This window comes from Gouania willdenowi, chromosome 20 (assembly GCF_900634775.1).
Source record: "Gouania willdenowi chromosome 20, fGouWil2.1, whole genome shotgun sequence".
In the NCBI taxonomy this organism is placed as follows: domain Eukaryota; kingdom Metazoa; phylum Chordata; class Actinopteri; order Blenniiformes; family Gobiesocidae; genus Gouania; species Gouania willdenowi.
The window spans coordinates 5,331,929-5,359,588 of record NC_041063.1 but is presented as its reverse complement, the minus strand read 5'-3'; the positions used below and the strand labels follow the sequence as shown (position 1 = coordinate 5,359,588).

The 27,660-nt window shown below is 38.9% G+C and overlaps 1 protein-coding gene, 1 long non-coding RNA gene and 1 pseudogene across 2 annotated transcripts; 1 reads left to right on the top strand and 2 right to left on the bottom strand.

The window, feature by feature from the left end:
* Positions 1-546: 546 nt before the first annotated feature.
* On the bottom strand, positions 547-3,471 carry LOC114454526 (centrosome and spindle pole associated protein 1-like). The gene is made up of 13 exons (XM_028435074.1): positions 3,466-3,471; positions 3,128-3,136; positions 2,960-3,043; positions 2,785-2,887; positions 2,634-2,697; positions 2,331-2,512; positions 1,937-2,256; positions 1,526-1,592; positions 1,355-1,424; positions 1,134-1,281; positions 951-1,049; positions 808-869; positions 547-711 (listed from the first exon to the last, which is right to left on the bottom strand). Exons 3-13 carry the CDS (start codon positions 2,964-2,966, stop codon positions 547-549), a joined length of 1,287 nt encoding a protein of 428 aa, XP_028290875.1. The 5' UTR covers positions 2,967-3,043; positions 3,128-3,136; positions 3,466-3,471.
* Positions 3,472-11,053: 7,582 nt separating this feature from the next.
* Positions 11,054-16,517, top strand: LOC114454525 (hydroxycarboxylic acid receptor 2-like; annotated as a pseudogene).
* Positions 16,518-18,015: 1,498 nt separating this feature from the next.
* Positions 18,016-24,144, bottom strand: LOC114454510 (uncharacterized). Its single transcript, XR_003672550.1, has 3 exons — positions 24,006-24,144; positions 20,397-20,774; positions 18,016-18,272 (listed from the first exon to the last, which is right to left on the bottom strand). It is a non-coding gene; the product is annotated as an uncharacterized LOC114454510 (long non-coding RNA).
* Between the last annotated feature and the right edge of the window lie 3,516 nt (positions 24,145-27,660).

The window sequence follows — 27,660 nt, the reverse complement described above, 5'->3', positions numbered from 1 at the left end:
ATTTTGACTTATCCTCTCGTAACTTCGGCATCCTTGAGCTTGGACTACAAAATAAAAGCGAGAAATAAAAATGGCGGATTGCTCGAAGTGTTGGACCTGGAGTTGATGGACTAATTTGGCAGTTCCACTGCAAATACTGTGATGTAATAGTTCAAAAAACGTAATAGGGAATAGAAAAATAGAAACAGATTGAAAAATATGAGCAAAACAGAATATAAAGATATCTACGGAGCACCTGAAGAGACTAATTTGATTTTTTCTGTACTTCTAAACACTCTAAATATACAACAAAATGCATTTAAGGGCTAAAAAAGTGGATTTAGCATGATATGTCCCCTTTAATACATTGTTGTTTCAAGTTTGCTTTTTGGACCCATTTAATGACTGAATCTAGCTTGATGAACATATTTTGGAATCTGTCTGATAAAAGACACCTTTTGCTGAATGTTTGTGTCTGAAATGATTTTACAGCGTTGGATGACTGGAAAGAACAATAAATGTCAAAAGACATCTGTATGATAAACCACAGTTGTGCTAAAAATTTATTTAATAAGTTCCTTTTTTAAGGACCTTCATCTTGAGCTGCTTTTGTTCTTCCTCGTACATCTTGTGAAGCAGAGCCCTCTCCTTCTCTATCTTTTTATCCAGCTCTTCCTCCTCCCTCATCTCACGCTCTTTCTCCTCAGCCTTCCTTCTACGGCGTTCCTCTATCTAAAAAGAACATAACAAGAATTAAATCTCCAGTCAGTCTGAGTAGATGAAACCAGGTTAGGTTTGAATATTTGTCGAGACTGTTTGCATGCTTACTTGCTGCTTCAGTTCTTGGTTGTGCTTGTTCACTTGTTCTGAGCAACGCTCACCAGTGAGAGCTGCAAATCCCAAAAGATAAAAGATATAAACAAACATTGCCAATGCAAAGTGTAATTGGAAAATTCAAAAGAAAATACTACCTGACAGAGGACGGGAAACAGGAACGTGAGCTCCGGCTCTGGGACACCGAGGAAACAAGCGCCGTTCCTTGTTCACTTTGTGCATTTGTCTCAAGTCACCTAAAGGCAAAGAAAGGTCTTAATCTCCAAAACGAAACTGGCTAGTGATTATTTTTCACATCTACCTTTAGCTCATCAACTTACTATGGAGGTTGCCTTGTTCGTCTGTGACCGGTGCACCTCCTCCACCCCTTCCCCAGGGATTGTAGGCCATCCTCTCAGCTTCTATTTTAGCATTATAACGCTCCTCCTCTATTTTCTTCATTTTTTTGAGCTTTTCTCTCTCATTGATCTGTAATACAGTGAGACAGGTTGTTTACAAAACGATGTAGCCTTTTATATGATGGCATGTATTCTGAATTCACCTGCTGTCTTAGAGCCTCCCAGTGGCTCTGTTTGCTTTCTCCCTGCTGCCTGGAATTCTCAGCACAGAGTCTGGAAGTTGGAAGTGATCACATAGAGATTTACATTGGTAACTTTTTGATACACGTCATAAAACCACTGTATGATGACATCAAGATGCAGAGAACACTCACTCAATAGCTGCAGATGATCTTTGGCCAATTGGCCTTCCAGACTGAGAAGTCTCTCTACACAGAGCATCTGATTAAACAAACACAGGTATGCAGTATTTGTTAAAAAAAAAAAAAAAATGATGTTCAATAATATATCACCTACATTTCACATTTCCTTTGTAGCATTTTAATAAATGAATATAAACTGCTTTAATGTGAATTCATCTAATTTACACCCAGTAACAATTAATGAATGCCATCACCTAATTAATGCAAAGATGGTGAGAACAAAGGTAACAAAAGTCTGCAGAATACTCATCACAATGAGTGTGAGTGAAAATAATTTATGTAGTTCATTTAAAAATATTCTTAAAATCTCATTTTAAAGTTTTATCTGTGTTTTCATGATGATAGTTGTAATACTTTATTTACCTTGATTGTCAGGAAGAGTTGGCTCCAATGGATAACTGGCCCCGTCAGGAGGATCAAGTGGATGAACTTGAGTCCCATTATAATGATGAGAAGGAGGAGCATATGCTGGAGTCCCATAATGATGAGGAGGAGCATATGCTAGAGTCCCATCAGGATGAGGAGGAGCATATGCTAGAGTCCCATAATGATGAGGAGGAGGAGCATATGCTAGAGTCCCATCAGGATGAGGAGGAGCATATGCTAGAGTCCCATAAAAAGGATGAGATGCATGAAGTGGAGTGTAGCAAAGAGGACAAACTACAGGATCCAAACCAGCAACCCTGTAGAGTAAGAAAAGACTGAGCTTTGTGCAGCTAACATTTTACCATGGTGCCATTGAACAGCTGAGAGCTACCTGGGTACAGCCATGTCTCCCAGCCCCTGTGAGAGGTTCCTGTGGGAGGTTTCACTGGAATGGTCCAACAAGGCCTCATCTCTAGGTGCACCAGTTTCCAACCCAGAACACTTCATCAGTGGTTCTTTGAAGTCCTCCTGTGAGCTTCTTGAAGGATTCTTTTGAGTTTCCTGTTCAGGAAGCTAGAGCATTAAGCATCACACAGAAGAGACAAACAATGGTGTTTCTATCCATATATATATATAATTCTATTTTATATATTACTTCCTATTTTATTTATTACTTCCTACTGCTATTTTCTACCTTTTTATGTAGATCTTTTTTTGTAGCTCCAGTGACACCAACCGTCTCCTCAAGTGTTTTCCCTCTATCAAACAAGGGCAGATACACGTATTCAATCCTTCTTTACTTTTCCCTCAGTGTTCAATTCACTTAAAAAAACAAAAAAACTTACCTGACTTTGTTTCTCTTATTTTCATTGATTTGCTTCAACAATTCCGCTTTGTATTTTTCTTTTTTCGTCGCAGCTATCAATTTATTCTCTTCCTCTGACACTCCTGCAAAAACACCAGTGATGTTCCTGACTAGGGTGAAGCCAGGATATTTACTCGTATTTGAAATGTGTTTACCAATCATGAGTCCAGTAGCCAGCGGTTGAAGTTTGTTCTTCTTTCTTTCATAGTCTGTTCCCAGCTTGGATCCTGAACCTAAACCTGTAGAGTGCAAAACACAAACAGGCAGCTTGTAGCAAAAAGTAAACCCCGTGTTTACTATCAGATGATGAGATTATACATTACCTCTGTCAGCTGAAAAATGCAGCATATTTTCGTCACTCACACCAGCTCCAAACTGTGAAAAGTATTTAGATTAAAATTGGTTCTGTGTATTTTGGAATTGTGCTCATTGGGTAAGGCAATAATAAGAAATATACTTCAGCCTTAACCCTTTCAGTCATTATGTATAGATTTATTTTTTTTGCTGTGTAAAGCCTTGTTTTAAGGAATGAAAAAAAAAATTAAATAAATAAATAAGTAAATTGAAAGAAATAAATAAAAATCGGAAAGACTAAATAAAAACAAATCCAATTTTAGTATAACAACCCTGACACATATTCACTCATTTCATTTTCTATTACCTTTGTTCTTGCTTGTTTATGGCTTCTTTGAGAACACATTTGGTTAATTTGAAAGCACAAAGGTACACAATGCTTCGAGGGTTCGATCCTGTAGATTCTTCAAAGCTGAATTTATGACGTATCTAAGAAAAAGGCGTTGTTCCAAACAGCGGCACTGACGTCACACTTCGAATTGGTTTTGTGCTGTTAAGATGCGCCATGTATGTAAGTGACGTCATCGGTATGCATCGGGTTGTGTCCGGAAGTGTTGTAGCATAAGTCGTGTGTTCCTCGTCTACAACAGCAAGTTAGAGCCCCTAAAACTCGGACGTTACACTTATGTTACAATAACTAATTATTTAGTATAATAAAGACAACAATAAACCTATCAAGGCGTAGAGTAGTGTTTGATACATTTATAATGCAAACTATTGGCTTCAAAAATACGGGGGAAAAACATTTTACATGGCAAACACTGCTTTCAGTTCATTAAGGATAAGAACAATGGATTTTGAGTGTTACAAGACAAACTAACATCAACTACTGCACAAAACAAGACATAAACACACCTTTAATGATGCTACACAACCGTGTCACAGTAGAAACTCACACGGACACACAACGCTCAATGGGGACATCTGTTGGTCAAAATGTATGGTGAGATTTTAAAAATAGTAAATTAAGTTGAGATCCTGTAGTTTCTGAGCAAACTTTGTCTCAACTTATTTTAGTTCAGGGGCCAAATTGAGACTAGTTTTATGTCAATTGGGCCACAGAATTTAGTATTTTTTATGATTAATGTGCCTTAGTTTGCACTTCCAGGTATGAATAAATAAAATATCTAATACAGACAATATCCAAACAATAAGTGTCAGATATCAGTCCTAACAGAATATTCACTTTAAATCATTTTGATTTTGTGACCATTTTTTTTTTTTTAATTAATTCATAGAAATGTGGTGGAATAATTTCAGGAAAAATGCTAGGCTTTTGAAAAAGGTTGAGTTTTTTTTTTTAACAATTTGAGATCATGTGATGTAAGCAAAGAACATTTGTGAGCCTTGCAATTATTGTGAAATTTCATTGAATTTGTGTATTTAAGATTTCTACAAATTAATTAGTTGGTAATGTACACAATGATTCATGTTTTCTGTCATTTTTTACTTTCTACTGTAAACTGCATTGACTGCCACTTTTAATCTTAAGGTACATATTCATACAAGACCAGAGCTCAATCAAATACGTAAAGACATAAAAATTATAATCAGAATCAGAATCAGAATCATCTTTATTCGCCAAGTGTATGTTGTACACACGAGGAATTTGACTCGGTCAACTGTGCTCTCTCCAATAGTGAAAACAAAAAAAATTCAACAATAAACAATCAACTAGAAAAGATGATAATAAGTATAAACATAAGTATAAATATAAACAGTAGTTAGACTAGAATGTGCAAATAACAAGATGATAATAATAATAATAATAATAATAATAATAATAATAATAATAATAATAATAATAATAATAATAATAATAGTATAAAAAATAAATAAATAGATACAAAATAAAAATTAAAAAATAAGATAAAAGAAGGAAAATAATAGAAAAGTAAGATAATAATAATAAAAGGAAAATAGAGCAGTAGAGCATTGATAAGTAGTGCAGGAGAACATTTAAATTAAAGGTATGTACATGAACATTCTCAGTGTCAGATTGATCCAGGGTTGTTATGTTTGGTTCCAGGGTTTTTTCACAGAAACAGGACTGACACTCTTTGACTGTTTAGTGTTGATCAGAGTGACAGCCTGGGGGAAGAAACTGTTTTTATGGCGGGTTGTTTTGGCGTACAGTGATCTGTAGCGTCTGCCTGAGGGGAGGAGTTTAAACAGATTGTGTGCAGGGTGGGAGGGGTCTGCAGTGATGCTACCTGCCCGTTTCCTGACCCTGGACAGGTGTAAGTCTTGGATGGAGGGCAGATCAACACCAATGATCTTTTCTGCAGTCCTGACTATCCTTTGTAGTCTGTGTCTGTCTAGTTTGGTTGAAGATCCAAACCAGACAGTGATGGAGGTGCACAGAACAGATTGAATGATGGAGGTGTAGAACATGATCAGCAGCTCCTGGGGCAGGTTGAACTACCTCAGCTGACGCAGGAAGTACATCCTCTGCTGTGCCTTTTTCCTGGTTGAGTCTATGTGGGAGGACCACTTCAGGTCCTGTGAGATTGTGGATCCCAAGAACCTGGAGGAGTCCACGGTAGCCAATTCCCTATTTAAAATGGTAAGGGGGGGGAGTGGGGGGGGATTTCTTCTGAAGTCCACTGTCATCTCCACGGTCTTGAACGGGTTCAGTTCCAGATGGTTCTGACTGCACCAAAGAGCCAGCTGTTCCACCTCCCGTCTGAAGGCAGACTCGTCCCCGTCCCGGATGAGACCGATGACGGTGGTGTCATCTGCAAACTTCAGGAGTTTCACAGAGGGGTCCCCTGAGGTGCAGTCATTGGTGTAGAGGGAGAATAGCAGTGGGGAGAGAACACACCCCTGGGGGGCGCCAGTGCTGAGTGACCGGGTGCTGGATGTGATGCTTCCCAGCCTTACTTGCTGCTTCCTGTCAGTCAGGAAGTTGGTGATCCACTGACAGGTGGAGGCCGGCACTGTGAGCTGGGTGAGTTTCTGGTGAAGGATGTCCGGGATGATGGTGTTGAATGCAGAGCTGAAATCCACAAACAGGATCCTAGCGTAGGTCCCTGGGGAGTCGAGGTGGTGCAGGATGTAGTTCAGTCCAATGTTGACTGCATCCTCGACAGACCTGTTTGCCCGATAGGCAAGGGGGTCCAGCAGGGGTCCTGTGATCTTTTTCAGGTGGCTCAGAACCAGCCTCTCAAAGGACTTCATGACTACAGACGTCAGAGCAATGGGTCGATAGTCATTAAGTCCTGTGATGGCAGGTTTCTTGGGGACTGGGATGATGCTGGAACTTTTGAAGCAGGAAGGTACTTCACACAGCTCCAGTGATGTGTTGAAGATCCGTGTGAAGATGGGAGCCAGCTGCTCAGCACAGGCTTTCAGGCAGGAAGGAGACACTCCGTCTGGTCCTGGAGCCTTTTTGATCTTTTGTTTTTTGAAAAGCTGGCACACATCTCTTTCATTGATCTTCAGGGCAGGTGGGGGGTCAGAGGGTGAGGTAGGGGGGGGAGTAGGGGGAGCAGGAAGGGCAGAGTCCAGGTGATGGGCTGATGCTAATGAGCTGGGGGGTGGGTGTGAAAACCTGCAGTAGAAGCTGTTCAGGTCTCTAGCTAGTCTTTTGTTACCAGTAGGGTGGGGGGAGGGTTTCCTGTAGTTGGTAACTTCATGCAGGCTTTTCCACACTGCAGAAGGATCTTTGTTTGAGAAGCTTTGTTTTAGCTTCTCAGTGTAGCACCTCTTGGCTACTTTGATCTCCCTGGATAGTGTGTACTTGGCTTGCCTGAACAGGTCCCTGTCCCCACTCCTGTGGGCTTCCTCCTTAGCCTGACGCAGCATCCTAAGTTGAGGTGTGAACCAGGGTTTGTTGTTGTTGTATGTGCAGAAAGTCTTGGTCTGCACACACATGTCCTCACAGAAGCTGATGTAAGATGTCACAGTATCAGTCAGTTCATCTAGGTTGTCTGATGCAGCTTCAAAAACACTCCAATCAGTGCAGTCAAAGCAGTCCTGTATCTCCTGCTTTGACTCCTCTGTCCACCTCTTTACAGTCCTTACTACAGGTTTAGCAGATTTAAACTTCTGCCTGTAGGTGGGGATGAGGTGAATCAGACAGTGATCAGAGAGCCCCAAAGCTGCACGGGGAACAGAGTGATATGAATCCTTTATTACAGTGTAGCAGTGGTCCAGTGTGTTAGCACCCCTGGTGGGGCACTTTATATGCTGTCTGTATTTTGGGAGTTGGTGGGTTAGATTTGCTCTGTTAAAATCCCCGAGAATGATTAGCAAAGAGTCAGGATGTTTTTTCTCCACGTCTGCTATCTGGTCGGCCAGGTGCTGTAACGCCTCTGTTACGCAAGCCTGAGGTGGGATGTCAACACCAATCATGACAAACGAGGAGAACTCCCGTGGAGAATAGAACGGTTTGCAGTTTATAAAAAACTCTCCAGATTAGGGCTACACGTCTGCTTCAACACTGTGACATCTGTACACCAACCTTGGTTAATGTAAAAGCATATTCCGCCTCCCCTCGTCTTCCCAGAGAGCTCTTTTACGCGGTCCGCTCTGAGGAGCTGAAAGTCCGGTAGATGTAGAGAGCTGTCCGGGATGAGTTCACTGAGCCAGGTTTCAGTAAAACACAGGGCGGCGGATCTGCAAAAGTCCGAGTTTCTGGTGTTTAGAAGCAGCAGTTCATCCATTTTATTTGCCAGTGAGCGGACATTTGCCAGGTGAATGGATGGAAGCACAGTGCGTAATCCCCGCTGCCTCAGTTTGACGAGCGCGCCTGCTCGTTTACCCCGTCTGCGTCTGCGGCGTCTCCTACAAATTCCATAGAGAGCTGCTGCTCCTCCGGTGAGAATCTCCGCATAACTTTCTGGTTCAATGAGAACCGGTGAAAAAAGATCAGCAGAGGACTGTCCTACGTTTAATAGTTCTTCTCTGGTGAAAGAGACCAGAGAAGGGGAGCAAGAAACTACAAAAATAAAGAAAAACACAACAACTACGAGAGAGCGCAGTACCGAGGCAACCATCCACGGCGCCATCTTGTTATAATATGTAATGTAGTTGATAATGTGTGTGAGAGATTTAGTGTAGGTGAATGATAAAGCATTCATTAACAATAGTTTGTGATTCAGTGTAAGGAGGCCCTGATTGGTTGTCGCCCAACTTCCTGTCATGAAAATACAGACCAAAATGATTTTTTTACCTACTCTGCAACAATAACACAAACAAATGGTTTCGACTGTTTATTGGCTGATGAACTTACAGGTAAAGGAACAGCAGATGCTCTCCTCCTTATCTGTCTGCTTTGGGCTTCATTCACGAGGGAGAGGTTGTATTCTTTTTTCTCTCAGTTTTTCCTTTGAGAAAAACAAATTAAGTCATTACTTGTGAGGGAATTTTCCCTGTAATTTGACATCCCATGTCTTACTCCTAAGCACACCTTTCCTGCAGCTCAGCTTTTATGACAAGACACAATACACAAAATGTACTTTTGTATTTAAAGAGTTTCCTCCACAAAAAAAGAAAACATGGCTTATTGGTCATGGTTTTTGTAGCTTTTTTGTTATTGTTTTCTAACAAACTGTCTTGACAATACAAAGTGTTCCTATGGAATCACTTACTGAACTAAAACAGAAATTACTACACATGCACAAAGACAAAAGAGTGAACACGTACCCTCACAGATATGTTGTTATCAATGGGTAAGGATAGACCAGCATCATGTGCAAAATTATGTTTAATTCGTTTCCAATCCTTTTTCTAAAGTAATGGGGGAAAACAATCCAGAACATAGAAATTACATAGAGTGAAATGAAAAAGTTACGTCATTGATGTTTTTACGTGAGTCACTCTGCATGCCCTGTTGCTGAGATATGCTATAATGTCGCCTTGCTTTGTTAGATTAATCATTGCTTAATCATACAAACATTATAGCATTTATTGCAATTTCTCTGACCTTTTACCTGATCAAACACAGAGTTCAGAGTTGCCTTGAATGCAGCGTCAGTCTCACAGAAATGTGTTGAAACAGAGATTTATTTCTTTTTATTACAAACATAGAAAAAATACAATGACAATTCACAGAAACTGATATCACAACAAAAAAATAAACTCATAGTTATACCTCCAAAAAATTTTGGGAGAATATACACATGAGTCAGTGTGTAAAAAAAAAACCCCAAAGGATATTGATTACAACAATAAAAAAATAAACAAACAAAAAAGAATAACGTTTCATTTGTTTAGACAACTTATTTTACTTTGATCTCCTGACATGTTTCGACTGCAAACTGCTACTCTACATTTTACATATTGTGTTCATCATTGTGGGATTTTATGCATCCAATGTCAAATCCCATCCATGCATAAAGTGTGAGAAAAAGTTCACGATCAGCCTGATTTACCAATAAAAGTGGAATCAGACTCTAAGATGCTGTCTCTCTGGGCTGAATGTCCACTGGGATTTCTCTAAGAGAAGACATACAAAAAAGAACATTTAAGAGGTCTACATTTTGCAGTAGTAACCCTTATCAACTTCTGGATCAAACAGTTAAAAAAAAACAAAAAAAAAAAAAACACCTACTTGATGGCTTTGATCATATTCCAGATATTCTAGAAATAAACACAAAGCCATGAGGAGAAAAGCACCATAGTCCCAGTGTTGTGTGAGTGTGTCCTTTATTACCTCTGTGTTTAAACTGGTCAAACTTCCTGATGTTGTCCTTGTTCACATGTAAAGGAGCTGGAAAATGGCAGTAAACTAATGTCCAAGGAGCTTCTTTTGGTGCAGATCAAAAATTGTCTGCTCTGGATTGTCTTCTGTGTTTAAACAAATAGGGAAAAAAAAATATATCAATTGACCAACTTTGTCTAGTTAAAATGCCAGGTGTGTGTCTAATCCCTGTCATATGTGAGGTTAGATTGAATATAATTAGATCGGCTAATTCGAATCCAAAAAGCAGCATTTCTTTTCCATTGTCTGTGTTCCACCCAAACACAAATCTCTTGTTGATCAGTGTTACCTGTTAGATCCAATGTAGTCAGGGATTGTTTGAGTTTAATGAACCTGGACCTCCAGTTGTTTTTCCTCCTTTCTGAGATGTCCACGAAGGGCCGACAGCTTTCTGATCACATCCTGTTGATGCGCTGACGTGACGGATTAGAAAAGCAGTATTAAGTGAAACTAGCACTAGCAGAGTGATAAGATCACCAGCTTCTTACATTGTTAACTGTGGGATTCCTTCAGGATGGGGTCGTTCAGTTGGAGACGACACTGTGTGCTCCTGTGAACAAATGGGGGCTTGTTATACATTACCTCCCTGCATAGTCACATTTAACCCTACAAAGATCTTATACAAAGCTCCAAACCTGCAGATTCCATACCTCATGTTTCCTCTGTGAGTGCTCCTCCTGGGTTTTCTGGAGAACTTCCACAATCTCCTTCATCGGCCTCACCTGCTTTCTCATCTCCTTCTGTTGTAATAATAATAATGCATACAGTATATAGCGCTTTATCATAGACACTCAAAGCACTTTACATAATTAAGGCATTATTCTTTCATTCCATACTTAGTGGTGGTAAGCTACTATAGTAGCCACAGCTGCCCTGGGGCAGACTGAAGGAAGCGAGGCTGCCCATTGTGTGCCAGCGGCTCCTCCGACCACCACCAACATTCACTAACACACTGCATTCATACTAGGCAATGTGGGTAAAGTGCCTTGCCCAAGGACACAATGACAGATACCATTGGAGCTACTGTCCCCCAATGTGGCACCTGGAATTCTCAGTGGTCTCCTAACCAGGCCCAGACCTGTTTAGTTTCAAAGATCTTACGAGATCGGGCAATAACAGGCTGGTATGGCCACATGGTTCATGTTGACGTACTTCATGTTGGTTTTTAACCCGATTCACCTGAGAGTAAATGAAGCCTTTTAGGTGAGTCCATCTGTAACTGTCCAGGAGACAGTGATTGTTGAGATGATAGATTTCTAGTTTCTGTGATCATTTCATAAACATTGGAGTTCATATCTCTTTATAAAAACAACAGATCTCTGTCTGTCTGTGTTTCTGTGTGTTCCTCAAATATCTCTGCAGATCAGGATCAGACTGACCTGAGATTTTCAACATGGCTGCTGTTTGGCTAAAGGGTGTGTGATGTCGAATTTATTTTTGTACACCCCACCCCCACCTCCTGATTCGATGGACTCAGTGATAATGTTATCATTCCTACCTCGACAGTGATAAGGTCATCAGTTCTAATTTAACTATTCTGTTTGGTTTGACAGGCGCAAGTTTCACTTGTTCATAGTTGCCATTATTTGTTGAAAGTGCTTTGCGTGGACAATTAATACATTGTTGTTCTTAGAACGCACCAGTGGAGTTCATGATGTGGATCCCCACGATGAACTTCCAGTCCAGACTGTGTTGGGAGTAAAAATGGAGTGTGGAAAGTGATATTTTCTTTTAAATTCTATTTGGATGTGAAGCCTGCAACACGGCAGGGATTTCTCTTCCTCGTTTCCTTAGTGTTTGACATGCTAAGTTTCCTAGTTATCCAAGACGTGGTGACAGAAAGGAGCCATCTAAACACATCTGTTGCCTCTGTCCCTGTCTCTAGGTCCAAACCTGTACACATCGCCTTTCAGAAAAATCTGGCCACGATGGACTCATCAGGAACAGTCAACAGGTGCCTCAAGGAGTTCCAGCACCAAGCTCAGGTGGGATACACACTGTCCTTAAAGATGGAGCAAGTGGCAGCACAGGTGCGACAGTATGAGTCACAAATAGTGTAAAGATCATGACCAGATTGAGGACTTCTGTTCACCTTGCTTGCCCCCGCATTCACGCAAGCTCTTATTAATCTCCATTAATGGTGTGAAGTTCACTTCCAGGGCCGTCGTGAACTCCGGAACAGACAAAAGCTTCTTGGACAGGGATTTGTCTAGTCGACTTAAAATCCCGTTCAGTCCCTGGGCGGTTTGGTGTTGCTCTCCTGCCCCCTCCGTGCACGTCTGGGTGGCCCTTGGGGCTGGGGGCCTGCGTGTTTCCCTGCCACTCTTTCCTGGGTTGTTGGGTGGCGAGGTGTTGCGGTGGGTTGCTCCGCCGGCCGGTCTGGGCGCCTTGGCCTTGTTCCCTGGGGTGTGCCTTCGCTGAGGGTGCCGCTGGCGCGGTGGGCCGGGTCGCCCCTCCCTTCCGGGCTCACTTGGGGGACTGCAGGGGCCGGCTTGTGTAACTTCGGGGGGGAGGGAAGGGTGTGTTGTGGGGCCTCGCCCGCGCTGGGGCCTCCCCTGGATCATGCTGGGTGGGTGTGTGTGCGGGCGCGGCCGGTGGCTCCGGTCCTGGCGGATCCGCGTTGGGGGTGGTTGGACTGCTGGCTGGGGGCGCCGGGCCCCGTGGGTGCCGTGTCTGGTCGGGGTGTCCCGGGGGTGGGTCTTTGGGTTTGGCGTCTCGAGGCGCGCTCCCCCGCCGTCTGGCGACTAGCCGCGGTTCAGCAGGGCACCGCGCCGCCCTGGGCGGGGTAGGGCTGGTGGCTGGGGCCCACTGTCCTCCGGGCTGTGCTGGCATCTGGGGTGCCTCGTGTCAGCAAGTGGGTGATTGGGGGTGGCCTCCGGCGGGGTCTGCTGGCAGCATTGGTGTGAGGTTGCGGTGCCTGGTGCCTGGCTCCGCCGCTGTCATTCTATCCCTAGGGGTAGGCGATGGCACTACAGGGGGTACTAGAGATAAAGTGAGAGGAAAATTAACAATTAAAAGCATTTTAAAATGTGGTTTAATAATATTTGTTTTTAGTTAAAAAAAAAGATAATCATACTAAATATTACCAGCATCTCACAAAATGACAACAAAAACACACAAATAAGAGAACATTATACTGAATAATAAAAAGAATAAACAACAAAATAAACAAAATGACACTAAAAAAAACCACAGAATATTTAAAAAAATACCAACAACACAAAAAACAGACAAAAAACAAAATACACAAAATGACACAAAAAACTTATGATAGAAATGATTTTTATTAGAACATGAATTGAAAATATAAAGGTCAGTGTTGGTCCCACATTAGGAGGAAAATGACCTTAAATGATTAAAAAAAAAAAAAAAACCTATTGAAATAAATCTCTTCAGGAGACACTAAATACTGTTTATTTCACTTATTTAGAAAGTTAGATTCTTTAAAATGTGTGTTATTATTTATTCATTCCATCATTATGATCTATTGATGTTTATACAAATGTAGTAGTCGACATGAGGGACTTGGATTCAAAAGTTAGAGAAAGAGGAACTAGAGCTAAAATAAGTTATTAAACTATAATATTTTGTTAAATAAATATAGCTGTTACGGATTTGAATCATCTGCATTAAAATAAACTGAAAGTGAACTTAGTAATGGAGAATATAAAGTTTATTGCAATAGCAGCTCTTTTATACAGATGCCTTTGTGGAAAATAAATGAAGTTACAATTGTGCAACATTTGGTCTCTAACTTTTTAAGTTTATGCATGAGATGTTTTACTTGTCTTTGAGTACAATTTTAATCAAGTAACTTACAGTACTTCTACTTGACTATGATATTTCATTACTCTTTACACCACCAGTGAGAAGCTCGTTAATTACCAAAAAAAAATAAAAACATTAAGGGATTTATGGATATGATTAAATAAGTATGTACTTCTTCCACTTTGGTAATATAAATTGTAAACTGAAATGTGAATATATCTTGAGATTCTTTATGTTTTTGTTGTTTCTTATGATATTCTGTTTACATGTTAAAAATAAAAACATAAATAAAAAAATCTAAATCTACAAATTTAATTTGTTGTATTCAATATTTCAGATATTAAAAAAAGTTTAAAATGAATTAATTTAGCTTTTAAAATGTACATTTACACAAAGATAGTTTACTGAAACCTTACCTAGTTATAACTGCTGTTGTGTTCAAAGTAACACTAATTATTAGAGACTCATTAATTAATCTAAATAAATCTCATTACAATATTTGACACGAGAAGCAACATTTTCCTAATTTAAATGTATGTTGGTATACAGTACATGACTGAATCAATGAAAACAATAAATGATCTTAAACAACTATATAGTGTTTATTATTTCCATCACTGAGTGCTAACATAATGTGTAATATGAATAAAGAATATTATGATTGTATTGTTCACAAAGCACTAACTTACATTTATCTAAGATATATTCACCATTTTCTAGATATTTAGTAAACTTTCTAAATCAAATGTAGTTTTTGTATTAAAATAAAAAAACATCACTGAGTCCAGAACATTCCAGAGAAGTATAAACTGAACAGTGTAAAATATTTAGAATATCTGTGGATATCATGAAATAAACAGAGCAACTGATGAAGATGATGAATTTAGTTTGAAATAGTTTTTCTACATAGCAGTTGATAAGTTGGGTCTGTAGCAGTGCTTCTAGCCCCGCCCACATCCTCTACCACAGAGAGTTGTCGACTGTCCACTACAATCATTTATCCACTGACTTTATTCATTTTGGTTCTGAACCCTGTCTGAGTGTCCAGTGTGGATTGGAGACACTGTCTGCTAGCTGCTATGTTGTTAGCATTAAGGTGCTAGCTGCTATGTTGTTAGCATTAAGGTGCTAGCTGCTGCATGTTTAGCATTAAGGTGCTAGCTGCTGCATGTTTAGCAATAAGATGCTAGTTGCTGCATGTTTAGCATTAAGGTGCTAGCTGCTGCATGTTTAGCATTAAGGTGCTAGCTGCTGCATGTTTAGCATTAAGATGCTAGTTGCTGCATGTTTAGCATTAATGTGCTAGCTGCTACATGTTTAGCATTAAGGTGCTAGCTGCTACATGTTTAGCATTAAGGTGCTAGCTGCTACATGTTTAACATTAAGGTGCTAGCTGCTATGTTGTTAGCATTAAGGTGCTAGCTGCTACATGTTTAGCATTAAGGTGCTAGCTGCTACATGTTTAGCATTAAGGTGCTAGCTGCTGCATGTTTAGCATTAATGTGCTAGCTGTTGCATGTTTAGCATTAAGGTGCGAGCTGCTACATGTTTAGCATTAAGGTGCTAGCTGAGGCTTTCGTTTTGTATTCAGTGTTTTTATTTAAATAAAAATGAACGTCCACGAAGCACAGCAACAACTTCTTCTCTGGTTCTCCTGTTTCTTGTGTTGTGGTCTGTGTCAGTAATATGGGTATACCAGGAACTTGTGAAACGAGAAAGGTTCCACCCCCTTTGGCTTTGACAAAAAAACTATAAACTGTGGGGTTGTTAAGTGCTTTATTTTTCTGTAAATAATTAATTGCAATTTAAAGCATTAAAGTCCTAGCACTAGTTTAAAGTATCCATAAATCTCTTCTTTTGCCTTTTTTTCTGAAAGCGTTATTTTAATCTCAGTGGTCCTGACGTTTGTTTATCACAAATCACCCTGCAACCCTGAAATAAAGCACGGACTGAAGTTACAAAAATATCTATTCTTTGACTTTGTACATATCAGTCCTTTGTTTTAGCTGTAAGTTTCATTACGAGGACTTTGGGTCCAACCCACCTGATCACTTCCTCGTATTCGTATTAACAGCTGTTGTTTGGTATTTGATTAAAAAGAATTAGCAAAAATAATCATTGACACTTATATTGTTTTCCTGGTATATTTACATGTTTGATTCACCTGAAACATCCTCTGGTTGCTTGGTTTTTGATTCTCCATCATCATCATCATCATCAACGTGTTAATCCCTTGTATAATAGTTTTATAATGGCCTGGTCCTTCCTGCTCTGATAACATTTACAGTTACCTCTTCCTGCTGGCTGCAAACCGAGCAGCAGGGATCTTCTTCCTTACTGCAGTGGCTATGGATCGATACTTGAGGATCGTGCACCTCTGAGCCAGATCAACAGGATGTCTCTGAGAGAGAAACCCTCTGGGTTTCTCTCGGCCTCTGGGTCTTGATCTTTCTGGCCACTGGACATCTTCTGGCCGATGAGCACTTCTTTGAATCCAACAACCGTATGCAGTGTGAGAGCTTCAACATCTGCACAACGCCTTCTACGTCATCCAGTTCTTTCTGCCCACCTCCATCGTGGCTTTCTGCAGTGTCAGGATCGCGTGGCAGCTGAGGAGAAGAGCCATGGAGAGGAGAGGGAAGATCTAACGCGCCGTGCAGTTTGTCCTGGCCGTGGCGCTGATCTTCATCACCTGTTTTCTGCCCAACACCATGTCCCGCCTCTCCCTATGGATCCTCAAGGTTTGGTACGACGAGTGCTCTTGCTTTGAAAAGGCCAACGTGGCCTTCTACACCTCGGAGTGTTTCACATACTTCAACAGCGTTCTCAACCCTGTGGTCTACTACTTCTCTACTTCGTCTCCTGACATGTTTCGACTCGAGTGACATCTGCCAGTCTACGTCAGAGGCGTCTGCTGATCACTTTGATGTTTGCTTTGAAGTTTCTTTGATATCCACATAGTAATGCCAGCAAGATTGTTTTTGTCTTCTTTTTTGAATAATATCTTGTGAATATATAATAAACATTTTTTTTAAAAAAGGCAGAGGCTCTTATCACTGATGGAAGAAGAATAAACCTGTCTCATGTATAAAGTGAATCCTACCCAGATTGGAAGAGGCTCGTCACTGTGCAGCGTGGTCCTGGAGGTCCTGGGCCGTCTGCAGCTGGTTCTGGTGGTCCCGCCCAGCCCCCTCCAGGTCCTGCACAGGCCAGTCATTACGTTACACGTTCATTATTGGTTCAGATCTCTCTTAATGAGCTGAAAGGCTGACCTGCACGCAGCGTGTGGCGTGTCCCAGCCCAGCGTACGCCCTCATCTGGATAGTTCTGTCCGACAGCTCCTGGCCCAGCTCTAGAACCTTACTGTGGTACGACACGGCCTTTTCATAGTCCCTCTGAGCGGAACGCTCCTTTAATGTCTGCAGACGCAACACACATCAATCTATAATGCTGAGTAATGATAACAGAACTGTTCTCTATACCAGTGGTTCTCAACCTTTATTAGGCCACCACCCCCAAAATAAAGGTTCCAGAGGGCGGGGACCCCCACTGTAGCTGAAGGTGGTTGAACACAGACATGAACATTGAAAAACAGTCATGTGGAGACAGGGCCATCTATAAGGGGAAATAAAGGGGAGAGATTTTTGGGGTCCATCCATAAAGTCAGCAAAATGATGGTCTATTGTTCAATGAATCTGTGATAACCACATTTATTTATTCATCTGAATAATATCCACTGTTATCTAGGAACGTTTATTATTATTATAGTCATCTTAAAGATGGAAATCCTGGTTTTAATCACTAATAAAATGGGTTCAAAGTGACCAAAAATGGTGGAAAATGTGGTGAAATGGGAATTTAAAAACCACAGAAATTGGTTAAAAGTTGCAAAAACAGAGAGAAAAAGTGGAAAACAAGGGTTCAAATATCAATATTGGAACATTTAGTTTAAACTGGCAAACATTGGGCATGACAAATGGTGAATGTGGTTAAATTGGCAAAAATAATCACGAAATATGGTGAAAAGAGGTTAAAAGTGGCAATAATGGGACAACATATGTGACATTAGGTGTAAAAGTGGTAGAAAGGGTTTATAAGTGATGAACATGTCTGGAAAGTGGAAAAAATTTGTAGAAAAATCATTGAAATGTGATGTAGAAGTGTCAGAAATGGGAGTAATGTAGCAAAAATACATTAAAAGGAGCAAAAATATGGCAAGAAAAAGTGATGAAAATAGGTTAAAATATGGTGAATTTGATGGAGTTGTAAAAAAAAAAAAAGTAAAAATAAGCAAAAATGGGCTGAAATTGTTCAAAAATATTCTTAGTTTTTTAAAGCTATCTGACGACCCCCTCCCAGTGTCTCGTGACCCAAAGGTTGAGAACCACTGCTTTACTGTGACTGTTTCCATGGCGTACCTTAGCGATGTCCAGGTGCTGCTGATGACAGTGAACAGTGTTGGTAAAGTCTCCTAACGCAGTATAAACTGAGCCCATGTTTCCCAGCTGTCGAGCCTCAGTTAGCAGTGATTGTGTTTGTTTGGCTAACATCACACACTGTTAATGACTAGCTAGAGTGTTGGGGTAGTCACTGATGGCTGTGTACACGTGGCCCAGGCTGCTCAGAGTGCTGGACGCTGCCTGGAACACACACAAAGTGCACCGTCAGCGATGGTTTTCAGTTAAAAGAAGGGTTCAATTTAAACAAATAAAACAACTCAATTCAATATTTACACGATAAAAATGGCAAACACATTTTTTTAGTGTTGTGATTGGGTCGAGACCCAAATGTGTGTCACAGATCTGTTTATATTTGTTGGCAGACATTTATTTGTCCCAGGCAGAAGAAATAATCTTGTGCTTTTATTTTGAAAGAATTAATGCTGCAGAGAGAAGGGCAACATCATCTGACGTACATGTTTTTGGGCAGTTGGAGGAAAATCTGTCTACATAAGCATGAGGAGAACATGCAAACTCCCCACAGAACATACCTAGGTAACTAGTCAGATTTTATGAAGGAATGAATAAAATTAAAACACAAAACAGTTACAAAAATACATAAAAAACTGAAATCATGCAGCAAAAATAAACAAAATAACAACACATTTTGTAATGGTTTGTGTGTTTTTAGTGTCATGTTGTGTGTTTTCTATTAAAGAAAGTACTGAAGTATTATGAAAAAGTATTTGTAGTGCTTTACACACAGTGGGACACATTATATATAACATTTATATAGACGATATATGGCCTCAGGCTGAACAAAGAGAGGCTCAATAAGTAATAACTGTGGTGAAGATAACACAAACCAGAAGCAGGGAAAACTGTGCTGATTCTGAATAAGGACAAATGCCTGTGAGCCGAACCACTGAAGCTGACCAGGCCCAGGAATGGACCCTGTGGACACCCATTGGTCCAGAACCGCGTCTTGTGGCATCAGACTTTTCTTCCACAACCAGTCTGTCACAGAGAAGGACCACTACGGACTCATCCAAACTTTGAGGTACCCTCTGGATCAATATTCCAATTGGGCCTAATGTAACTACAGCCACATTGTTCCATCTCCACACTGATCATATCATAGCTAACACACACACACACACACACACGCACAGTATTATATTATTGTTATTGCTATTCTTATATTATTCTTCTTTTGTAGTATTCTTTAATCTTATAGTCATTGTATTATTATTATTATTGCTATTACCTTATTATTTTATGTTATTGTTTTTATTGTATTATAGTTACTGGTGTTCTCATTGTATTATTAGCATTGCTATATTATCATTATATTACCTTATAATTATTTAATATTGTTTATTATTAGTATTGTTTTTAGTACATTATTATTTTGTTATTGCAATTATTACCATTAATATCATTACAACATTACTTTTATTACTATAACTACTTTCACTATTAATATTATATCCCTATCAACATATTTATTATTATCAGGGCTCTACACAAACTTATCCAGTGGTGGCACTGGTGTGACAAACTTTCTCTTAGTCGAGGGGTTGTACAGCATAGACATACATGCTGATGAATAGTTGACTTAACTGGCTACCGTAGTTACCGTGTCTCTCTTAACAACCTGCGATGGTTATTGTGCAAGAAGCGCGCACGCATGTGTGATAGATAACGCACAGAGGAGATGGCTGGCTGGCGCACACACACACACACACACAGACACACACACACACACACACAGTATTTATAATAAAAATATACTAAATGAGTAAAATAAAACTACAAACTAAACATTTATACAAAATGACAACAGAAATGCATAAAAATATACAAAAAGGCTCCAAAAACACACAAAATGACTCCAAAATACATACACTACAGAAAAATACACCAAACAACAAACATATGAAAATGACTCAAAATACACAAAACAAAATATTTATACAAAAATACACAAAATAACAGAAATGCACAAAACTACACTAAAAAAGATACAAAAATACACAAAAAGATTCCAGAATCACAATGCAATGGCAACAAAAAACTATTATTATACAAAAAATGCACAAAAACACAACAGAAAGATACAAAAATACGCAATTATACCCCTTATGCTCCCACATGAATGCATACTTCCGACGGGCACTGTACTCGTTAAATTAAATCAAATCAAATTAAATAATAAAAGTGTAAGAACACTGGCCATGGTGGGAATTCAAATGACTCTCATGAATCAGATCAATTCAGTGACTCAGATCTATAAAATAAATGGGGGGGGGGGTTAGCTCCTACCTTGGGCCACTTGGGGTTGATGAGTCAAGCTTTGATGGCGTCGTTGAGGGCGGGGCTATAGCGGCCCACTCTGATGTAGGCTGCTGAGCGGTTGCTGTACAGGACGTCGTTGTGGGGGTCAAAGGTCAGGCTCACTGTAGAGCTGGATAGCCAATGAAAAGTCCCCCTGCTGGCACGCCTGGTTACTGCGACGCACACGCTCCACAAACTGTGATCTACTCAGAGAGGAAGAACTCTGAGGGGGGGCGGATCTAACACCTTCACCTCAGAGGATGGAGACATGATGGAGGAGGAGGAGGAGGAGGAAGGAGGGATGATGGAGGAGGAAGAAGATGGAGGATCATTTGTGCTGGTAGAGCGAGAACCAATCAGGGAGAACTGTCAGAAAACAAGAAGAAAAACACAGATTAAAGTCAAACATTGATCCTGTTCTGGTGTCATGTGACCATTAGTGCTCAGAGTGTTACGTTGTTACACAATGTGTATGAGTTACACTCCTCCTATTCAGCCCTAGAGAGCCTCTGTCCTGCATGTTTTAGATCAAGAGGCCCAGGGGTCACTGCAGCCATCCAATAAGTACACAAAACCACAGAAAAACACACAAAACTACTCACAGTTACACATACACACAGAAATATAAGAAAAACAGAGAAAACAACAACAAAGGGTGAGAAAAATACACAAAATGACACATTAAACTACAACAAAAACACAAAATGAAAAAGGAGATAGACAAAAAGCCACCAAAAACACACAAAATGACAGAAAAGTACACAAAACACTAAAAATACACAAAGGGACAAGAAAAATATTCCAAAAACACTGTTAAAAATATTCACATAAATAAATAAAAAACAAACAAAATGACAACAAAAACAAAAGACCTTTAAAAAAAAACAACAGAAAATGACAGAAAAGTACACAAAAAAGAGTAAAAACACAACAAAAAGACACAAAATTAAGCAGAAAACTGCAAATACACAGAAAAAATATACAAAATGAAAAAGGAGTTACACAAAATGACAGAAAAGTACACAAAACAGTAAAAATTCACAAAAAGATGGCAATAATAACTAATGTATACTTTGTTAATCACAGAGGGATGCCAACTGCAGGTTCCCAGGAACCATGATCAACATCCCACAGTGATGACACATAAAATACATCAAATGTCTTAAAAACATGACAAAAAAATACACAAAACAAACTATTAAAAATACACAAAAGGATGACAAAAATACAAAAAAAATACTCAAAAAACTCACAAGACGGCTACAAATATACACAGAAATATTTAAAAAAGCAACAAAATGACTTCAAATACACAAAACAACATCACAAAACACACAAAGGGAAAACATTAGGAAACTCATCTTTTGTTGTTTCCTGTCAATGCTCTGATTGGTCATTATTCTAAATGTTGATCATGTGACCCTCAGGTCAGATACAATCACATGTTTGTTCACTGGAAAACACAGCTCGTTATCACACTTGGTTAGATTCAGTGAAACACCTGAGACATGCAGGACAGGAGCTCTCCAGAGGTGTGTTCCATAAAGGAGGGTTAACAAACTGAGTCTATCCATAAACTCTGGGGCAACATACCCCGCGATGGTAAACTCTGGGTATCTGATTCCATTACAGCTGGTATGAAGTGGGTCAATCAACCCTGAGTATGTAAACCTGGGGTTACTTACGTGCACGCGCGATAAAAAGCCATCATCAATGGATCATAGATGAGTCGAGCTGCCATGGCAACCACCCAGAAGAGAGTGATTTATTCACCCTGATGGTGAAATAAGCCGGTGTTTGAGGAATATGAGCCTGTTCTAAAGGTGCATTCAGTCTTCAGTGACTATAGTGGCTTAAATCACCTGTAATTAGTCACTTTTTGGTTGCTTCATCACTTCAGTGACGTGACGAGCGGTGAATAATATGAATAAAATGTGTCTGAGGAGACGTGTCAGCAGCATAGGAGAGCCCTCCTGTTACACTGGATATAAACACAGTGACTGCCGCTTCATATCACGTCATTTATATTGATTTTAATGTAATTGTGTCGTCAGAGTCATCTCAATGTCCTAAAAAATGTCGTAAAAAACCCTGAAGCGGGACGTGAACCCGTGACCCATCGCTTCCAAGAGCAGCGTCACAATTCACTGAACTTTACTACAGACGTCAGTAGATGTTTTCATGCAGATCAACCTCTCAGTGTCTTTCACTTAATGATCTGTATCCACAATGTTAGAAAGAAAACTACCGTTTGGACAGAAAAAACAAACTAAAAAAACGTAAAGCAAACAACATTAGTAATGATGTGAACACGTCTGTGGTGTGTGATGTTACTAATGTGTTTCAGAGAAAAGTGTTAAGGTTCATTAAAGTGTTCAGAAATGATGCTCAGGTGGGCGGAGCCAGGTAGAAACCCAGGGTTTCTTTGATAAAACCTGTCAGCTACCAGGTTTAGTTCATGGACAATGTTGCCATGGTAACATACTCAGAGTTTGAACATAACCCGCTTTATGGAACACCACTCTGGACCATGTGTGACAAGACAAAGAACAACAACAGTGAACAGGACACACACACACAAACACACACACACACACACACACACACACACACACACACACACACTATTATTGAAGACGTGCTCAGTGCTCGTTATCCCTGTTTTTTCAAGTCATTTTGTATATTTTGGAAATTGATTAAAAGTTACAAATTAAAATGGGCAAAGACGGACTAGAAAATGTACAAAGAGTTAATGTTGTCAATATTTCTTAAAAGTGGCAAAAAAAAAGATGATGAAAAGAGGTTAAAAGTGACAATAATAGGTCAACATATGTGACATTAGGTGTAAAAGTGGTTGAAAGGATTTATAAGTGCTGAATATGTCTGGAAAGTAGAAAAAATGTGCAAAAAAGAAAATATGATGTAGAAGTGTCAGAAATGGGAGAAATGTCGCAAAAATACATTAAAAGGAGCAAAAATATGGCAAGAAAAAGTGATGAAAATAGGTTAAAATATGGTGGAGTTGCAGAAAAAGGTAAAAATAAGCAAAAATGGGCTGAAATTGTTCAGAAATATTCTTCGTTTTTTAAGGCATCTGGGGACCCCCTGCTTGTGTCGAACGACACAAGCAGGGGGTCGTGAGACAGGTTAGTTTTACCCTACTGATGATGTGTTGTTGCAATAGTAATTCTGGTAAATAGTAATTCCAGTAAACGGGGTCCTGACCCTGAGATTGAGAACACGTGCTGTACACGTCTGTGTTAGGTCAGTCTATTAGTTTAACAAGCATCAAAAATGTTGGAAATGTTCCCAGTTTTCACCATCTGAATTCCACATGACTCTATGTACGGACAGGGCCGCGACCCACGTGTTGAGAACCCGTTACATTTGTCTTGAAAAAAAATTCTGACCTAATTTTCTTCAAATCCCGTGATTTTTAAGAGGTTTTCATGTTAATTCTGACACGTTGATCAACTTTTTCTTATTAAAAAACCCATTTTTCATCATTTAAAGCTGAACAAATGTCTTTGAATGTAAACATCAGTGACGTAGGTAGAAGGTTCAAACTTTCAGGTTCAGGTCCAGGTGTGTTCTCACCTGGATCCTCCGGTACCGGTGCTTCTCCATGTCCTGGTCCCGTTCAGGTCCGGAAGTCCAGCGCCATGTTTCACCCTCAGACCCTGAACTGGAGGAGGAAGAGGAGGAGGGGGCGGGGCCAGGATCAGGTTCCACAGTGACGTCACAGAGGAGATCAGTTACCAACTCACCTGAGGATGTCAAATAAAAAGATAAAATTACAATTATGTCTTCAATTATCTATGTTCAATTACAACTCAATTACAATGACATTGACATTAACTATTTTTCTAATTACAGTTAATTTCAAATGTGAATTTCAAATATTACATAACATTCATCTTTGGAACATGATCATTTCCAAATATACCGATAATAGTGATAAATGCACATTTTGTTAAAATGAAATGGTTTTACATTTATTTTACTTCTGCCAATTTATAAACGTTATTATTCTGGAATATGGTTAAGGATTATGTTTACAACACAACCAAAAACATGATAGAAATAACACCAAAATATGTTATTTTTAGCTTTAATAACCAATAATATTATTGGCAAAATTCCATATTCATGAACTGAAACTGTCTAAATGTTCTTTTATTAATGGAGTTTAGATATTATATTAATAAGAACTGTTTCTAAATGAACAACTGTTTCTGTATCTCCATGTGACACACACTGTGATGCTGTTTCATTCTTACTTTGATGTTTTCCCTGACTTTGTTCTTTGTTCCTCTGATGTTGTTTTACTGATTTGTAAACTTGCAATTTGTCAATAAAATTTGTATTAAAAAACAAACAGAGAAAAAAGTCAATTACAATTACATTCTCAATGACCAAAGTTGAATTACAATTAATCACCTAATCCTTTAAAAAATAACCTTATTAAATGTAACCTTTCTCTTGTGTTAGCTTTTTGTTAGCATCTCTAATGCTAACGGGTCAGTGTGACCCATGTCTTAAATCAGCTGTAAAATGCACTAATAAATATTATTTATAATCTAATTAGTTTCTCATCTATTGATTACCTTGTTCGGATTCATAATCAATAAAGATATTGGTATTAATGTTAATGGTGTGTCACTATACCCATAGATTTATATATATTCAAAATATATTTTTAAATGTGAGAAAGTTTGATATGAAACATATTTTAATGATTATTAACTACATATGTGTAGAACTGTAACATGAGTTTAATGTTAAATTATAATTGACAATTTTTATAGAAATTTCATGCCAATTACAATTACATTGTTAATTATCTGAGCTCAATTACAATTTAATTACTATTACAACGCAACACATTTTAAAAATTACAATTGCGATTATAATTATGCCATAATTGCAATTAATTATCAATTATAATTGATCCCAACCCTGGTCAACAGAGACTCAGACCTGGACCAGGATTAAAACCTGTACCAGGATCAGGACCAAGATTAGGATCAGAAATAAAAAGTGGACAAACATCAGAACCAAAACTAGGACCAGGATTAGGATTAAAATGAGAACATAGACCAGAACTAATACCAGAACCAAGATTAGCACCAGGATTAAAATTCGTACCTGAACTAGGATCAGGATCAGGATCAGGAATAAATGTAGACAAAGAATATGAACGATCAGGATCTGAACCAGGATCAGGATTCAAACTAGAACCAGAACAGAACTATGTCTGGACGAGGACTAGAACTAGATCAGGTTTAGAATTGAACCAGAACTAATATCAGGACCAACATTAAGACCAGGTTCAGGACCAGAACTGGGACTGTGTTATGTTTAGTTTCTGTGAAATAACCATGGAACTAAACATAACAACCCTGGATCAACCTGTCACTGTGAATGTTCATGGACATAATATTTTCATTTAAATGTTCACCTGCACTACTCATCAATGCACTACTGCACTATTATCTTATTATTATTATTGTATTTCTATTTTATTTTGTTATTATTATTATTATCTTGTTATTTTATTTAATTTGCACATATTAGTCTAACTACTCTTATATTTATGTTTATACTTCTTTCTTTATTTATTTTTCTTTATTCTAGTTGATTGTTATTATTTAATGTTACACTATCTGAGAGAGCACAGGTCACCAAGACAAATTCCTCGTGTGTATTCATACACTCTTGGTCAATAAAGTTGATTCTGATTCTGATTCTGATTCTGACCAGGAGGATTTAAAGAGTGAGACCCATTTTTGAGTCTTTTATTGTGAAGGAACAAAGTTTATCTTTCACACCTGAATGTTTTTCTTTAATTCAACAACAATAAATACACAAAAACACACTTTTCACACATTGTTAGACTTTATGAAAACATGAATGTTGTAAAAGAAAAATTTGTGACAGAAATTAAACATGTGAAAGTATCTGAGCTTCATATTCTGCTGTGATCACTACAGCCACCAGAGGGCAGCAGATAGCAGCACTCTGTGAAACCATCCAATATATTGATTTATTGATTGATTTAAGGTTATTCATTATTAGTGACAGATACAATGAACAAACAGCTGAAAACATGCAAGTATCATAGTGTTTGTAGCTAAAGCTAGTTTTTATCATCCGTCACTAGAATAACTTTATTAAGAATAAAATAATAATAAAGCCGACGGTTAAAAAGCAAACAAGTGAAACGTGCAATCAGGACAAAAAAAACACATCAATGACGTTTCCATCAGTTTGATGTTATAAATAAACCGAAAAAACATTCAAAAATGAAATAAATAATTAAAATCAGGAATTAAAAATGCTTTTATTCTAAATGGTTGTCTATAATCTAAATTATATATACATATGTTTTTACAGGTTGAATGTGAACTGCATTTAAAAACCAACAAAATCTACAAAAGCTCAAAAAGTAAAAACAAAAAACCACAATGAACTACAAAAAATGACAATCAGCAGCAGCAGCAGCAGCAGCAGCAGCAGCAGCAGCAGCAGCAGCAGCAGCAGCAGCAGCAGCAGCAGCAGCAGCAGCAGCAGCAGCAGCAGCAGCAGCAGCAGCAGCACTGAGGCTCATCCACCAGGTCCAGGATCCAGCCAAACACAGATTTGAAAACAAGGCCTGCTCCAGCTCCTTGTGAGCTAGCCTGAATCTTCTGCAATATTTCAAACATCATCAACGACTCTGTTACATTGTCTATGGTTCATGAGCTACTTGAACAACAAGACATTTTATAAAGAATTTCTTGATCAGCAAAGGAAGAGCTTCAGATCATGTGTTCAAGTGATTGTGGACTCCATGTTTACTCACATGGATAATTTATTCAAAGATGTCCAAAGTGTGACTAAAGACATTCACGACCTAAAATCAAGCCTCCAGTTTTCTCAAGCTGATCTGGATGATATGAAAGATAAATCAGACAAGAGAGCTGAAAAACTTAGTCATTTCAGAAAGTCTTGGTGATTATCAAGCTTCTTTAAACACCTTGACAGCTAAACTGGATTATATGGATAACATCACAAGAAAAAAAAAAAACATTGTGATTGATGGAGTTCCTCATTTAAAGATGGAAATATGGAGTGAAACAGAGTCTAAGATAAAGAAACTGTTTTTGGAGCATCTTAAAATAGACCCAAAGCACATTGAATTTGAAAGAGGACATCGGATTGGGAAACATGACCCTAGCGGATGACCAAGATCTATTCTGATTGAACTTCT